This window comes from Miniopterus natalensis, chromosome 7 (genome assembly GCF_054644295.1).
Source record: "Miniopterus natalensis isolate mMinNat1 chromosome 7, mMinNat1.hap1, whole genome shotgun sequence".
Lineage (NCBI taxonomy): Eukaryota > Metazoa > Chordata > Mammalia > Chiroptera > Miniopteridae > Miniopterus > Miniopterus natalensis.
Window position 1 is genome coordinate 52,964,603 of NC_142087.1, and position 16,159 is coordinate 52,980,761.

Sequence of the window (16,159 nt, forward strand, 5' to 3'; positions counted from 1 at the left end):
TATATATTATATTATGTTATATTATAATTATATTATTTACTTTTTGCCACTTAGATTGTTATTTAAAGAAATACTATATAACATTCACCGTTACTCTTTTTTTTTTTTTTTTGTCAGGGTAAATACTTATGACTGTGGAGAAAAAATTTCAAGCTGGTTGTCAAAGTTTTTGGGCCGTCCATGTCATTTGATCAAACAAAGTTCAGACTTTCAAAGAAATTCGAAGAAGACACGTGGCAAAGGTATCACATTTCAGATTGGTCCTTAGGGTACAGGAACTCGGGCTTACCTTTGCATAAATCCAAGTCAGCCCATGAGGTGAAGTCACGGGCCACTTGCTCATGTAGAGAAAGTGGGGTGGTCCACCTTCGGCAGAAAGGTCCCTGGTATCCCCAGGTCAGCAGGGCCCATGTGTGGTGTCCAGGAGAACCCTGAGAGGCTGGGGTGGGTTCCCAGGCAGCCACTAGGCCTCAGCTCAAGCACTCTGCCTCAGCCATGTGTATTTAGAGGCACAATTTCATTTTATTAAATAAAACATCGGTAGCTTGCTAGGTCCTAAGAAAGCCTGGGTTTCTAGTCTTGGCTGTATCTCTAAATGGCTTGGGACCCTGGGAAATCCTTGGTACCTCAACTTCTGTAGACCTCAGCTACTTAGACGTTAACACAGTTTTCCTGCCACAAGCTGTTTTTAGGACGAAGTGAGACAGCAGAGAAGAAAGTACTTTGAACATTAACAGTATCATAGAGAAAGAACGGATCGTTTTCAGGTGTCTGTTTAATTTTGTCTTCTTAGGGAGGCCTTGATTGGCTTCTCTCCTTAGAACCAACACCCTTACCTGAAGTTCCCCAGTTCCCTTCTCTGTTTTATTTTTCTCTGTGGCACTGTTCACGTCCTATAGGCCATGCATTTTACTGTTATACTGCGTGTGTCCTGCCTTCCCTCTACTAGATTGTAAGCTCTGTGAGGGCAGGGATTTTTGTCTGCTTTGTTCAGTGCTATATCCCCCAAGCTTAGAACAGCACCTGGCAAATAGTAATTGCTCAGTAAATACTAGATGAATGAAAGCATAGGTCATTGCTACGTTACTGGCTTGTGCAAGGATGACCTGTCCTAATGATTAGCTCTCAGAGACACTGGCTTGTAAACCCAAATAGCATTTTGGTCATACAGAGACCAGTAATGGGGTCTTGGGACCTGCACAGGTGAACCTATGAATCCCTGAAAGTGTATGAAAGAGAGAAAAATCAAAGATGTAATCTGTTTAGACTTTTACAAGTTCTGACAATTTTTCATGTCATGAGCTATTAAAGAATTCGAGTTGCTATGTCATGGAGAAGGGGAATACATTTATGCTCTTTTAATTGAGGAGGTAAGCTGGTGGTGTTTGGCAGGGGGTTAGCTTAGAGACATGATTAAATGGGAGAGAGCAATGGGCATTTTCATGAGTAGAGACACACAAGGAGTGGGATTCATCAGGACCTGTGCTACCCTTATAAATCACCTTATTGAGTAAGTTCTAATTATTCATAACACCTCCCATTTACCTTGGGTTTAGCTGGGTCCTCAGGAGGCTGGCTGAGATTATTAAGCAATGGTCGTGATCTTTCTGGATCTCAGTTTAGGGGCAACAACTCACCGGCAGACAGCAACACTGCAGTAAATGTCTATGCAAAGGGAATGGGCATGGGGGAAGCATCCTCTATACCTAGAGTGAGTCCCTAAGGGCTTCAGGGAAGAGGTGAGTTTAGAGCTGCATCTTAACAGAGTGGGAGTTTTAGTAGAGAGGCAGGAAGGTTACTCGGAGAAGCATGGCAGGGCTTGGCATTTCATGGGCTCAGGGAAGAGTTTAGGAGGGTTGGATGTGGCTAGGGGAGTAATGGGGCGGAGCTGGGCTGAAGGGACGAATGTGCTGCTGAGGAGTCAGTAAGTACTATCTTACGTTTGGGGGAACTCATTGAAGAATTCCACGCTGGGGAGTTTCATGGTGCTGCTTGTTAGAAGGACACTCCTGGCATGGTATGGAGGTAACATCTGCATGAGAGAGGGAGAGGAGGGAAGGGGTAGACAGGAGATGGCTGTGACTGTCCTAGTGGGACCTGGGGGCCTGGGTGAGGCAAAGGTGGGCATAGGGAGGAGCCTGTTGCGTGCACAGTACAGGACCAGGGAGTGTCAGGTTGTGAGTATTTCCACTTCAAGGATGCATTTATGGAGGCGAGGTCTCGGATGGTCTAGGTCTCAGGTCTTTGAACATTTTTGCATTGGTACGTGTTAGAAGAATTTTTAAAAGTATTTTTCTTGATTTCAGAGAGAGAGAGATAGAAACATCAATGATGAGAGAGAGTCATTGATCAGAACCTCCTGCACGCTCCCAGCTGGGGATCGAGCCCACAACCTGGGCATGTGCCCTGACTGGGAATCGAACCTTGATCTCCTGGATCCTAGGTCGATGCTCAACTGCTGAGCCAGCCGGTTGGGCAGAAGAATGTTTTTAAAAAGCTACATTACCTCCTCATACATTTTTACATTGTCATCTAAATTTTAAAAAGAATTTTAAAGGAGGATCCAAGCTGGCTGCAGAGTAGGTAGAAGGTACACTCAATTCCTCCCAGGACCAAACTGGAATTATGACTAAATTATTAAACATTCAACCTGGATAAACGACTGAAGACTAGCTGAAAAGAAGTCTTATAACCAAGGATATACAGAAGAAGCCACATGCAGACTGGTAGGAAGGGCAGAGACGTAAAAAGGGCTGGCTCTGCAAGTACCACAGGCAGTGGCTGAGACTCCGGAGGGATATCTCAGCTGCAAAGGTTTCCCCTGAGAAGCCTGGGGTCTCAGCTCCACACTGGGCTCCCCAGCCCAGAGCACCAGAGCCGGGAAGAGGCATGCATGTAACATCTGACTATGAAAAGCAGCTGGGATTTTGTCCACCAGGGAAAGACAGCAGTCTTCTAGAGACACAGGTGTCCTCTTAAAGGTCCAGTGCACAAAATCGTGTTTGTAGCCGCTCACCCTGGGCTCCGGTGGAGGGAGTGTGGAGCATCCTAGAGTCCTGTGAGGAGAGGCTGGTGTTTGTGGCTCTGGGGAGAGAGCTTAAGGGACACCTGCCAGGATCCCTGTGCTGAGTCCCTCGACTACACCTCAGATGCCATCTTTCTTGGGTGGAGCAGTCCCCTCCATACGGCTTCAGGGGAGGGGAATGCAGTAGCCCCACCCTCTGAGCTCCCTGTTGCCCCACCCTGCTGAGCTCTCACCCTGCTGAGGAGTCAGCTGCCTGGGCCAGTGTGTAGAGGTCTGGACAATTTCTAGCATATTATAAATGTATTAATTTAAGTTAAAACCCATAGATCATCCTTTTCAACATTAGCCAGTGGAATCTCAATATCATAATGATTTGATTCCCATGAACATTCATTTTATATATATACAAACTGTCTTTTAATGATCAGAAATTTTATATCTTTCCTTTTCCTTCTTTAACTTATAGTTCCATTCTACTTTTTAAATAGGATTTTATCTTAGTGTTATATATTTTATGCTTGAAAATCTTTCCTTGATCACCCTATTATATTTATCTGAAACTAAGATTCTATATAAATTGGAATGTATAAACATCTGTAGAGTTTACTGTGATCATAAGAGTCTAAGTGTTAGGAAATTACTTCTAGGTTGAGTTGTCATAATTTTTAATAATATACAGTTGATCAAAGCAACAAATGTATACTAAAAATTTCAAAAGATAGTGAAAACATTGTTGAAAACAAATCTCTTAATGAGATGACTGGGCTCCCCACCATTAATTCCCACATTAATGAATAACTGTCACCTGTGACCAGAATGGCTGGTGCTCAGCATTGATTCTCTCCTGAAAAACCTTATTGGAGTGAATAAAGAGACCAGGCTGAAAGGGGTTTGGTTAACCCACTGTCACTCAGACCTTTTTTCTGAGACACAGGAATCTAACATCAAGATGACTTTAATCATGTCACTTGACAGCTTAATTAGGTGTGACAGTTTTATGGAGAGCAAAGAATTGGAAGCCATTTGACCTACAGGAGGATCATTCACCCCAAATTTAGAGACTTTTGTTATCTCAGCCCAGACCCCAGGGTTTTGAATGGGGCTTTTGTTTTCCATCTTGGAGATTTTTAGTCCAAGGAGAGGTGGAGCCTTTCCTCTGAGGAGTGGGAGAAAGGCCTTTTGTGGAGGGGGCTGGGATTGCACCCCCTTCTCTGACAGAGTCATTGTAGCAAAGAGGACATTTGGAAGTGAAGGGTCTGGAAAGTGATTCTCTTGGAAGTATCCATTCACATGTATCTGGGGTCCTCAGACCTGGTTTGGAGAAAGCTCGCTAGACTTTGGTCCAGCCAAACCTTTTCATCAGCATCTTGGATAAAGACAGCGACGACAGGTGCCACACAGGGGAGGTGGAAGCTAGGCCACAGGCCTCCAGCAGTTCTGGACATATATGATATTTTCTTTCACTCTTTTTTCTTCCCTTTCAGTAGTTTTAAAACTTGTATTATTTATTTCTAAAGTCAATATTTCACACTTGGCCAAGGGCAAAAAACAGTTTTTCCCTCACGAGATTCAGAAGAGCTTCCTGGCCTGTGTCCCTCACTGAGGCCCTGTTCCCCTCCTGTCCCAGGGAAAGGCTCCCAGCTCCACCCCACTGCCCATCTCTCCTCTTCTGAATGTTGCCTCCAAGTCTTCTTTGCTGGAACAGTTTCACTTTAGCATTTCCCCCCCCAGGTTATTAACAGTATTCTAGGAGCTCATTTTCTTTTTGTTTCTAAGAGGTTTGACCATGCTTAAGACATTTTTATTATTTCCAGGGCACCATTTTTCCCCCTTGTAGAAATAGTCTCTATTTTTAAAACATGCAAGTCAACAGAGCATGATTCATTTGCATTCCAAGAAAGCACCTCTTCTTTTATTTTATTTAAAAATTTTTAAAAATTTAATATTATTAAAAACTTTTCATTGAGGTATAATTGACGCATAACATTATATTAGTGTCAGGTGTACAACATAATGGATTCACAATTTGTATATAGTGTGAAATTATCACCACAGAAGTCTAGTTAACATCTGTCACCACACATAATTACAAAACTTTTTTTCTCGTAATAAGAACTTTTAAGATTTACTCTTCTATCAATTTCAAATATGCAATACAGTATTATTAACTATAGTCACCTTGCTGTACATTACATCTCTAGGACTTATTTATTTTATACCTGAAAGTTTTTCCCTGTTGACCCCCTTCATCCATTTTGCTTACATCCAGCCCCTTGCCTCTGGCTACCACCAATTTGTTCTCTGTATCTGTGAGATTGTTTTAGTTTTTGATCTTTAGATTCCACATATAAGTGAGATCATATGGTATTTGTTTTTCTCTGTCTGAATTATTTAACTTAACATAATGCCCTCTAGGTCCATCCGTGCTATCACACATGGCAAGATTTCCTTCTTTTTAGGGCTGGATAATATTCCATTGTGTGTGTGTATATATGTATCTTCTTTCCTAGTCACCCACCGATGAACTCTTAGGTTGTTTCCATATCTCTTCTTTCAAATACTCCATCACTTCTAGGTCAGTCTGCTGGTACAACAGCCACTCTTTCTCTGGTGAATGAGGCCCAGTATTTGCTGATAAACAGATCCAGCATTTTGGAACTTCAGCAGCAATTAACCGCCAGGTAAGAAAGATCCTTTTACTATTTGCTCTTTAGCTTGGGAATAACATAGAGGGGAAACCACTTGCCCCTGCAAGTGAGCCTGGCACCTACCCGGGGAGAAAATTTCCTGGAGTCATAGAGTCTAGACTCTTCATTAAGAGACTGAGACCAGAGAAACCACAAAGCCCTTTAGGTAAGTTCCCATTAATCTTTTCGAGGGTTCTCATTTTATCTTCCAATGTCCTTCTTGATGCCCTCAAAATGCTTCGTAGGGAACCCCAATTCTCATTTTTTAATCCTTTCATTTCTTTACATTTGTTTTAATGGAATTGCCATCAACTTGATCTAATTAGGTTGCCCACCCTCCCAGTGTCTTCTGTCCCCTAGGAGCCTTGCTCTACTTCCACCGTGCTTTTGAGGGAAAAGAAGCGTGGTTACGAAAGCTTTTACAGTTGTCATGGTAGATATTACTTGTTTGTACCATCAGAGAGAACTAGCACCTCTGCCTCTCTCACCCAGTACTCTCCCAAAGGCCCTGACAGTAATAAGAGGTCAGCTCTAGAAGGGGTCTTGCTTAGTCCAATCCCTCTCTTTGTTTTTTAGAGGAAATTGCTGTCCCAAAGTTATCAGACAATTTTTTGGGGAAAAAAACCACTGTGATGCGAGAGCTGGGCTGCTCATTCCCAGTCCACAGGACAGAGAGAGGCAGGCACACGCCTGTCAGCACTGTGAGCTGGGGATCCTGTGACTCTCACGTGCCACGTGCTCCTGTGCGTTTGTGTGCACACTCACAAAGATATACAAGTATAGCTTAATAAATGTGACAAAGATTGACTGTAGTCATTCCTGTTTATAGTCATTGGCAAAAATATACAACCTATTTGCTTGCTATGGTCCAGCTCGCCCTTCTTGGGAGCAGAAGTGTGATAGGGCTGCCTGGTCCCTGGGTGTCCACTGAGTTTTAGCTGCACTGAGTGACCCTCCTCTTCAGGTACCCAGAGAGCTGGAGGGAGCAGGTCTGTGGTTTTCTGGGGTTCTTGGTATAGAAATATAATAGGTAGAGACAGGCTTGTTGCAACCCTGGTTCCTACCAGGCGGGGACCACGTTTCCAACCAGTTGTTTTAATGCATGGCTGACAACCCAGGGATAGGTGGGACACGTGATCAAAGGCCAGAGGAACAGCCCATGGCTAATACCTGGTGACTGTCCCTGGGGGCCCGGTTGGTGTATCTCTGTGTTCTATTTTAAAATTTGCTGGCCGCTGTCATGTACATGCTGACCACAGTAGCTTTGGGACATGAAACTTTCCCTTTCATAAAACACAAAAGGAAGGTTTATAACCTGGAGGGTAAATCCACAATCAAAGGATTTTAAGGCTGGCAAGTGCTAACCCTCTCGTTCTAGATGAGGAAACTGTGGCCCTCATAGGTCATGGGAGTTGCACCATTAGAGGCAAAGCTCGACTTAGCCACCCTGTTCCCGGCTGTCCGCACTCCATTCACTGTTGGGAAGGGGCCTGGGATACAGCTGCGGGCCCCTTCTTCCCCTAGAGCCTTTCAGTTCTGTCTCCAGAGAAAATTTCAGTCATACCCAAGGATTTCTCCCAACTTAAACAACTTAAAAATATTTTTGTTGAAGTACAACAGAATGCAAAAATCATAAGTCCACAGCTCAGTGAACTTTACTGATGTATATACCACGGAACCACACCCAGGTCAAGTAGGGAACATTTCTAGTCCCTCAGACACCTCCCTCTAACCCTCTTAGCCAACCCCACTGAAGGTCACCGCAGTTCTGACTTCTATGCTGTAGACAGTTTCACCTGTTCTTAAGCTCAGTATAATGGGATAAAGCAGTGTGCTCTTTTGTCAAGTTTTCAGATGCTTTTTAGTACTTTTTTTTTCCTTAGGGGAGGGGGTGCGTGGACGTGCAGAGAGCCATTTTACAGGACCTCATGGCCGTAAACAAAAACTTTAAACAAGAACGATAAGAATAGCATATGCTAGTTAAAACTGCAAACAATGGAAGTTAGGAAATAAATATCCACTGCCCTATATTGCTTTATGATGTTTTAATATCCCCAAAGAGTGTGATGTCTTGGTAATTTAGCTTGACACTCTTTCAATGCCTTATCCTGACTCACCTTGTAGAACTGGTATTTTCTCAGAAGTTAATTTCCTCGACCTCTGTTCACCTGGTTTCCAAAATCCTTCATATCTTAAACAAAGATCTACTCACCCTTTGTACTGCCTCCTGTGGGCCTCTCCCCAGATGTGGGCCATATCCTAAAGGAGACCACTGAGATCTGTGTAACACGTGGGTGCCTCTTGGCCTCACGGTAAAAGCTTGTTCTGAGCATCCAGGCCTCGGGCCAGAGGACAGTTGAAGCCAGGTTTTGAGTGGTAGGAACATTGCATTATTACTGCAGCGTAATTATCGACCTCTTCCCCCTTCCTTTATTGGTGTGTCTTAAATAGTGATGAGAATGGAAAGGAGGAATTATTCCCGATGAAAGATCTCATCTCACGTTTCCGTGCCAATATTATTACCAACGGAACAAGCGCTTTCGAAGAAGAGAAATGGGAGGAGATTTCAGTTGGCTCCTTACGTTTCCAGGTGAGTTCTGGGAAGTTCTGTTATCCTTCCTCAAGGGCTGCTGGAGACTGAGTCCTCGGCCAGGAAGGGGGCAGGTGGGGATCCCTCCAAGTCTCTGACTCTTACCTACAAGCCTCAGCAGGAGGGTATGTGCCATGTGCATTCTGCAGCGCCCCTTGGGATGACCCATCCCTTATTCCCCTTGAGGGTGCAGCGGCCGGTTTCACATAAGGGAGAGAGAGTGTGCCCCAGGCAGCTGATGGGGGCTCGGTGCAGCCCCCACCTTGTTATTGTGCCTAGGCTTAAATTCTGTTTCCTTGGAACGCGTGTGTCTATGAGAAGTCCGTCCTGCTGAACCTGTTGGACTTTTTGACTGTCCAAAGCTCGTGGAGGAGGACCTCAGATGCCCAGTGGTCCTTCAGTGCAATGGCTATTGCACCTTCTCCCCACGCTCCAGCCTCTAGCTCTTGCTTTGCTGGGGAGGAGCTTGCAGTCAGAGGCAAAGCCACCGGGATGCCTGCTCTCCCCAGGCTTTGGGAGCATGAGGCTCCCCCTCCAACCGTCCCCCAGACCTGAGCCCATCATCCTTCCCTGACTCTCCAGCCTCTCCAAGCTCATCACCCCGCCCCCTCTGCCTGCCATATCCACCTTCTCTCCCTTCCCTAAACAAGCCAAGCTTCCTGCCTCAGGGCCTTTGCCCTGGCTGCCCCTTCTGCCTGGCATTTCAGCAACTGCTGCAGGGTCTCAGCTCAGATGTTCCCTCCTTGGAAGGGATGTTCCTGACCCACCATGTGGTCAAGCTCTGCACAGTACCTGCTGCTTCCTTCAGAGCATACGAGGGTGGGGACCAAGTCTGTTTTGTTCCCTACTATACCTCCAGGACTAGAATAGTCCAGGCCCAGAGTCAGTGCTCCATAATTGTTGAGGTAATGAGTGGACAGGAAAGGTAAGGAACAGCTAAAGACAGAGGGATGGGTCACCACAGAACATGCCCAGTTCTTTAGTGGGGCATGAACTCACTTTAATAATAGTAGTGCCATTAGCCAGTTGTATAAATTGACTATCTCGGGGCTTCCTGTGTTATCATAATGATAGTTTCCACGTTTGAGCACAACTAAGTGCCAGGCCTGGGCTTGGCTTCTCAGAAATAGTATCTGGACTCCTTATCAAATCCAGTGAAGGAGCTGGACGAGAAACTGAGGCCTGTCGAGGTCACAGGTCTGCCGAGTGTCCCAAGGTAAACACCCGGCAGAGCTCCTTGACGGCACACCAGCTGCTTAAAGGCCTGGAATCTTGCCTTTGGTATCACAGTGAGGTTATATTTCCTCTGGTTTAATGCCCAACAGCCAGTGATAGGTAGAGGCCAAGACACATCCAGACTTGAGTGTTTCTAATTTCATTGCTCATTTTGTGCTTGTCCACATGTGAGCAGAGGAGAAAATAGTTATGAGAAAATCAAGTGCTTCGCACCTTTTCTGTGTGCAATAAAAAAGCATCGTGTCACTGCTGAGCTGCATTCTTTCTTTTTTTATGTTAACATTTATGGGGGATTTTCTTTCTATAAAAACAATTCATGCTCATGGTGCGTCAGCCAGAACAGAAGTATGACCCCTGCTAAGAAGCCGTGTACTGTGTTTTATGTAGTGTGTATATGTGTACATATATATGTACAGAGGATGTCCCCCCAAATGTATACACACACTTTTGAATAATTATGAAGGCAGTGTTTATTAAAATACATTTCATTTTCAAAATTGAGCTACCAGCCGTTAAAGTGTGTATACACACATATAAAAGAATACACATGTAATTTTGTTTCCTGCTTATTTCAGTTGTAAAAATATACATTTCCCATTTTAAAAGCCCTTGGTAGATTAATTTAAAACCTGCATGATATATGCCATACCCGTGTAGCGTGGTTGGCTTAAACATTTTCTCTCCTATTTGGTGTTGAAGGTACTACCAGATTTTCCCTATTACAGATAGTGTCAGAAATGTCCCTGTCCATGAATCTGTGTTTGTACCTCTGATTCTTTTCTTAGGTTCAGTTCCTAGTATTGAAATCGCTAGGTCAAAGGACATGGACACACTCAGGTTCTTTCCAATGGCTTCCTCACAGAGACCCAGTGCCGGGTCTGTGGCTGTTTATCTTTTCCCAGTTTGCCCTCCAGTCAGTCAGCTCTTTTCTTGCCGGAGGATCCTAACATTCTCCAATAACCACCTGAGAGTCACAACCACTGTTGTTTCTCCGCAAAGCCCCGAAACAGCAACCTTTCAGCTGAAAAACAAATACTGTGACTCCCCAGTGGCATTGGGAAGAGATGCCCCCTTCTGGCTCCTTACAGTTAGGAGCAGAGTATTGAGCATTTCTGTGTAAGTCTGAAATTGGCCCAGGGCCGCCTTTTACAGCCCAAGTCCTCCTGGACCCAGAGTCCTCCCTGCAGAGTCGGAGGGTCTGGTCACTTTCATGGCAACGCTGTCTTCTCTGTCCTCACCTCCCAGGTTTTGGGGCCTTGTCACAGATGCCAGATGATTTGCATTGACCAGCAAACTGGGGCACGAAACCAAGATGTTTTCCAAAAGCTTTCTGAGTATCGAGAGAGAAAGGTAAGCATGATTGCAAAATACGACACCCCATTTTAAGATCCTGATGTGTTATCTACCCCAGAACTATATTCCTAATAGTGCTGAGTAATTTTTAGAAGAGGGGAAATACTTAAACGCGGATGGGCTACCGTTAAGGTTCTGACTTCATCTGTGGCACCATCTTATCTTTCGTTTCATCCGTATCTTCACTTTTATGGAGCTCTTATTATGTGCATTTAAAAAAAAATTATCTTTATTGTCAAATGTATTACAGATGTCCCTTCCCACCCGCCATTGATCCCCTCTACCTGGCCGCCCCCCCCCCCCGCCTTCTCCATTATGTGTATTTTTGATGCCCTCAAATCTTGTTGAAGAGGTGTGCAGTAGAAATAAGAAGTAAATAAGTGAATCATTCTTTTCTTCACTGCAGAGTTCTCATGAAGAGTAAAACGCCTTATAGCGCATAGAGTAGCTGTGTAGACATAGTCAATAAATTTCATACTAAGCTTGTAAGTCATCTTCTTGAGGGTTAAAATGACTAAATGCTGTTGTGGATTCCAGATTATAAAAGATAAGCTTCTAACAGATTGGTTCTATTGTTTTTTTTTTTGTTTTGTTAATCCTCACTGGAGGATATTTTTTCCATTGATTTTTTTTTTTTTTTTTTTAGAGGGAGTAGAAAGCAGGGAAGGGAGGGAGAGATAGAGAGATAGAGAGGGAGAGATAGAGAGATGAGAGAGACACACTGATTGGTTGCCTCCTGCATGTGCCCTGACTGGGGCAGTGATCTAACCTGAAACTCAAGTACGTGCGTGCCCTTGACAGGGAATTGAACCCGAGACCCTTCAGTGTGTGGGCCGGCGCTCTAACCACTGAGCCACAGAAGCCAGGGTACATTGGTTCTTTAGGAAGATTTATTTCCAGGCTCACTGTTGGTTAGGGCTTTGGTTTGCAGAGAATTCCAGGAAGTCAAGTAAGCAGTTAGGCTGCCTGGAGCAATTCTTGAAAATTAACTGAAATAATGCAAATATTTAATTTCTGTCCAATAATCAATCGGCAGGTTAAACCAGGGTAAAATATTCTGCACTGCTTCCTGTGTTTCTCCAAAACGAGGGTTTTGTTTCACAGTATTTGGTTGACACAATCTCCCTACAGACACGGGAGAGAGACTGTCTTCAGAGGTGTTGCACTTGAGCGTTATAACAACAGGTCTGTCTGCTCAGCTGAGGCCGGCAGTGTCAGCGAGGGGACCTTGAGCCTACCCCATGCAGGCTGCCAGGAGAGGGGATGGGCAGGCACAAGCACTGTGATGCATCAGAGCATCGCTACCGTTCTCATGGGCACACACCTTTTATTTATTTTTTTAAATTTTGGAATATTTTTCGATTTAAAAAAACTTCCAAAGAGAGTTCCTGTGTTCTTTTCTTATACATGTGCACAAATCTCAAGGATTTCATTTGCCCCAGGCCCTTAGTCTGGGGCCTGAAACATAAGGAGGGGGTAGCCAACTGATGTTATCGCAGGAATGAACAGGCCTGGGAGTGAGTCACACCCCCGAAGGGCTCACTGGTGTTGATGGCGAACCTTGGGTAGACTGCGTTTTGGACCCTCCATCATTATTCTAGAGAATTTGGGGAACTTAACTGGCATCCCATGTTCTCCAGGAAAATGCAGGGTAGACAGGAAGGAGGAAAAAGAATGGGTCCAGCAATGAAGAGGTCTGGGGTGACTGTTGGGAAAGGACACCTTAGAACGAGAATCTTTTGTGTCAGAAATGAGGAATCTCCTTGTTTCCCATGACCTTTTACTAAGTGACAGGACATGCCAAGTCCCAGTACATGTCTTTCAGGATTTGACTTAATTTTTAGTTAAACATTATTTACAAAATGATTTCAACCGCTAAAATAATCTAGCTTGTTGTTGCCATTTTGTTCACAGGTGAACTTTGGAGTGTACCTGATGCATATGCCTTTGGATTTGTCTTCTCCACGTTTCCTGTCCGTAGGATCTCAGGTGCTCCCTGTGTTGAAGGAAAACGCGGAATGCCACGATTGATCACCTTCCGAGAAACATCAGAATGTTATCTCCTAAGATGAGGTTTTTTCCCCCAGACAAAATTAAAATTTCCCTTTTATGACTATCTCTACTCTTATTAAGATCATCATGTGGTCCAGTGGAACTTGGTCTTCTCCCCTTGGAGGTGGAGCCGCCCTCGCTGGCTCCCTCCTTCCTGTGACTCCTCAGTCCCCGGTGTGCACTGGCCCCGCTCCGGAGGGCGGTTCTCAGGCCCTTGCGCAGATTCAGCACGGATGCTGCACCTTCGCCCGCAATGCTTCCACGTGCATTGGAAGTATGATCGTTTTAACTGGATGTGCTTCATTTTTAATGAAGCTCCCAGGGAATATTTAACCTCTTCTGTTTTGCCATTTCCCCACGCCGTTGCTTCATCTTTAGGAAGACTCTTTAGGCCCTCTTCAGCCCCCTTGCATGGAGGAAGGGAGTCTAATCTTGAGGGAGCGAGAATGTGCCCCTCTCCCTCCCATGTACATAGAGGAGGTGGGTCCATGCTCAGGGCTCCAGAGTGACTTGTGACTATGTCCCTGGGAGAGATTCGAGCAAAGGGTCAGGCCATCAACCCCCTTCCTCTTGCTTCTATCTCTGCCCATCATTCCTCTCTCCCTTTGAGTTGATGCACTTAGGACTCCTCACGAGCCAGAAGTCACACTCATTGAGAGTGGTGTTATTTGAGCAGTTGTGTTCCCCTCCACAAGCCCACTGGACAGTGTTGGTCTGTCCACCCCAGAGCCTTCAAATCCCAGTCAAGAGGAACTTTGGAGGTCGAGGGAGTCCTGTGCCACCTCTGACCAGCACTCTTGCAGCCTCCAGCTCAACACTCTCTAATGAAGTTACCTGTCTCTTGGAGTTGCTCAAAACTCTCTCCCTATATTGCACTTGTATCTGCCTCCCTGTGACTTCTAGCCACGGGTCTTGCCCCGTCGTCTGGAGCAACATGGAGTGAGCTTGTACACTCCCACATCCCCTCTACCAGAGTCCTACTGAAGCATGAAGTCCACATGAGAACCCCAGGTCATTGGCCAGGCCTTCAGCCCCTGCCCCCGCCCACCACTGCCCATAGCCTATTCCTAAAGCCAATCACCGAATCTCTGCTGCTCAGGTGTTTAGCTGGTCATGCTCAGGCTGCCGTGTCTGATCTAATCAGAGCCCTGGGGATTAGGGGTCTTATTTGCAGGACCTTGTGTTGTTCCCAGCACTCGGTGAGATTTGGGAGGTGCGGTGTGGCTCTGTTCTCGAGGGTTGTTGAGGTGGGACCTTGTGCTTGCACTGTCATTTGGCACACAGAATTAAGGGTAAGGAGTGGCCTCTGACAGTGCTTTTTGAGGTAGGTGAAAGAGGAGGCAAATGAGGTTAGGTGGGGGTTTTATTACTTCAAACTTTATTAAAAATTCGATCTGTTTAAGACCCAGCACTACCGCATCCTGTTTATGGGCCAGTTCTCACCAGCTAGCCTCCTGAAGAGCAACATTCCTCATAGAGCTTTCAGCTGAAAATGTATTTTCTATATTCTGTGGGGTGGTTTCATATCCAGCCTTGTTGTGCATTTATGATTCTGTGTCCCTTCCTTGGTTCCCACCTCTTGAAGTTCAGCCCTATGTGCTTCTAAAGAATATGAAAATCAAGGGCAATGGCATGTCCCTTGAAACTACTTCTAACACCAAATCTCAGAGAGTCACCCAAAGTCAAATTGTGTGTTTTTACCAGTCCCGAGTACAGGCAGAATCAACATGCCTTTCTGGGTGTTCCCTCCACGGCCACTGAAGCCCGGGAGAGGCTCTCTTTTGCATGCATTAGGGTAAGTGCCAAGACTCCTTTGGGGAGGGTGGTGGTACTTTTTCCCATTGAGGCTCAACCTCCTCCCCTCCTCGGCCTTGTGGGATGGGAAAGGCAGGCGGAGATGCCGTCCCCCTGTTGAAAGATGTCCATTCATTTGCTTTCCATTCAGTATGTGCCAAACACGATCCAGGGCTAAAGAAATGAAAGAAACAGCACGTGCATTCAAAGATCTCACCTTGGGGATGACACCAAGAGGGGACAGACAGACTAATAAGCAGTCAGGTGTGACACAGAATGCTTCAAAGACATGCTATACTCCGATGCATGCACGTGTAGTTTGGGAATAGTTCAGGGCACAACTGGAAACAGAAGGAAAGCTGACAGACACTTCCTAGCGTGCCTTTTCCCGATTCCCCTGTCTTGTGTTGACAAAATTAACTTTTATGTGTCTCATCTTGCAAATCCACAAATTAAAATCATGGCAAACATCATCCTATATGAGCAAATTATTGAACATCTTTTAGTATTGTCTGAAAAGTGATGAAAACCACAGTACTTACCTCGTAACATTGTTTGAGAATTAAATGAGATTTTGTATTTTAGCAATGTGGCAAAACCATGTTTGAGTGAGCCACGTCTACCACCTGGTGGCAGTATTAGGTAAGTGCAGGTTCTGTTACTTCTAGAGGCTGAAAACCAGTTCAGATGGGTCAGCAAATCCAAAAGGGTGGCCAGCATTAGGGCACATCTCTCTGCCTGGCTTCCTTAATAGACCACTTCAGAGAAATTTTCATTATTAGTGTTGGTGTCCTTTAAAAATTAGTACCCACATTATTTTTTGGTCAGATTAATTTTCAACCTACATTGCATCAACCATCCTTTTGGTGTTCCCTATTTTTCTTGAGATTTTAAAAAAAGTATGCTACTTTCAATCAGTTGTTTTGCCAGGTCCCTCTCCCTCCCCCTCCCTCTCCCCCCTCCCCCTCCTTCTCCCCCTCCCCCTCCCTCTCCCTCTCCCCCTCCCCCCTCCTTCTCCCCCTCCCCCTCCCCCTCTCCCTCTCCCCCTCCCTCTCCCCCTCCCCCTCCCTCTCCCTCTCCCTCTCCCTCTCCCTCTCCCTCTCCCTCTCCCTCTCCCTCTCCCTCTCCCTCTCCCTCTCCCTCTCCCTCTCCCCCTCCCTCTCCCCCTCCCTCTCCCCCTCTCTCTCCCCCTCCCTCTCCCTCTCTCCCTCCCTCTCTCCCCCGAGTTTTAATATATTGTACCTGGTCTCAGCTGCAGATCCAGGTTTTGTGGCTGTGAAGCTTATGCAGTTTTAAAATCATCGTTAAGGAAAATAATACAAAATAAAAATTAGGTACAAAAATGAACTTTTACTTGCCTAAGAGAAGAAAGGGCCTTAGGAGAGGTCTGAACCAGGGAGAGTCCCTGAACCTAAGCTTTGC

General features: G+C 45.4%; 1 protein-coding gene across 1 annotated transcript in view; it reads left to right on the plus strand.

Moving 5' to 3' along the window:
- Nucleotides 1–13,062, plus strand: part of MOCOS (molybdenum cofactor sulfurase) — a 41,766-nt gene extending 28,704 nt beyond the window's left edge. The window contains exons 11-15 of the mRNA XM_087819309.1: nt 118–242; nt 5,601–5,706; nt 8,164–8,302; nt 10,784–10,888; nt 12,806–13,062. Of these exons, the coding sequence (XP_087675435.1) occupies nt 118–242; nt 5,601–5,706; nt 8,164–8,302; nt 10,784–10,888; nt 12,806–12,922 (592 nt within the window). The 3' untranslated portion in view covers nt 12,923–13,062. The remainder of the gene's footprint in view (nt 1–117; nt 243–5,600; nt 5,707–8,163; nt 8,303–10,783; nt 10,889–12,805) is intronic.
- Nucleotides 13,063–16,159: the final 3,097 nt, after the last annotated feature.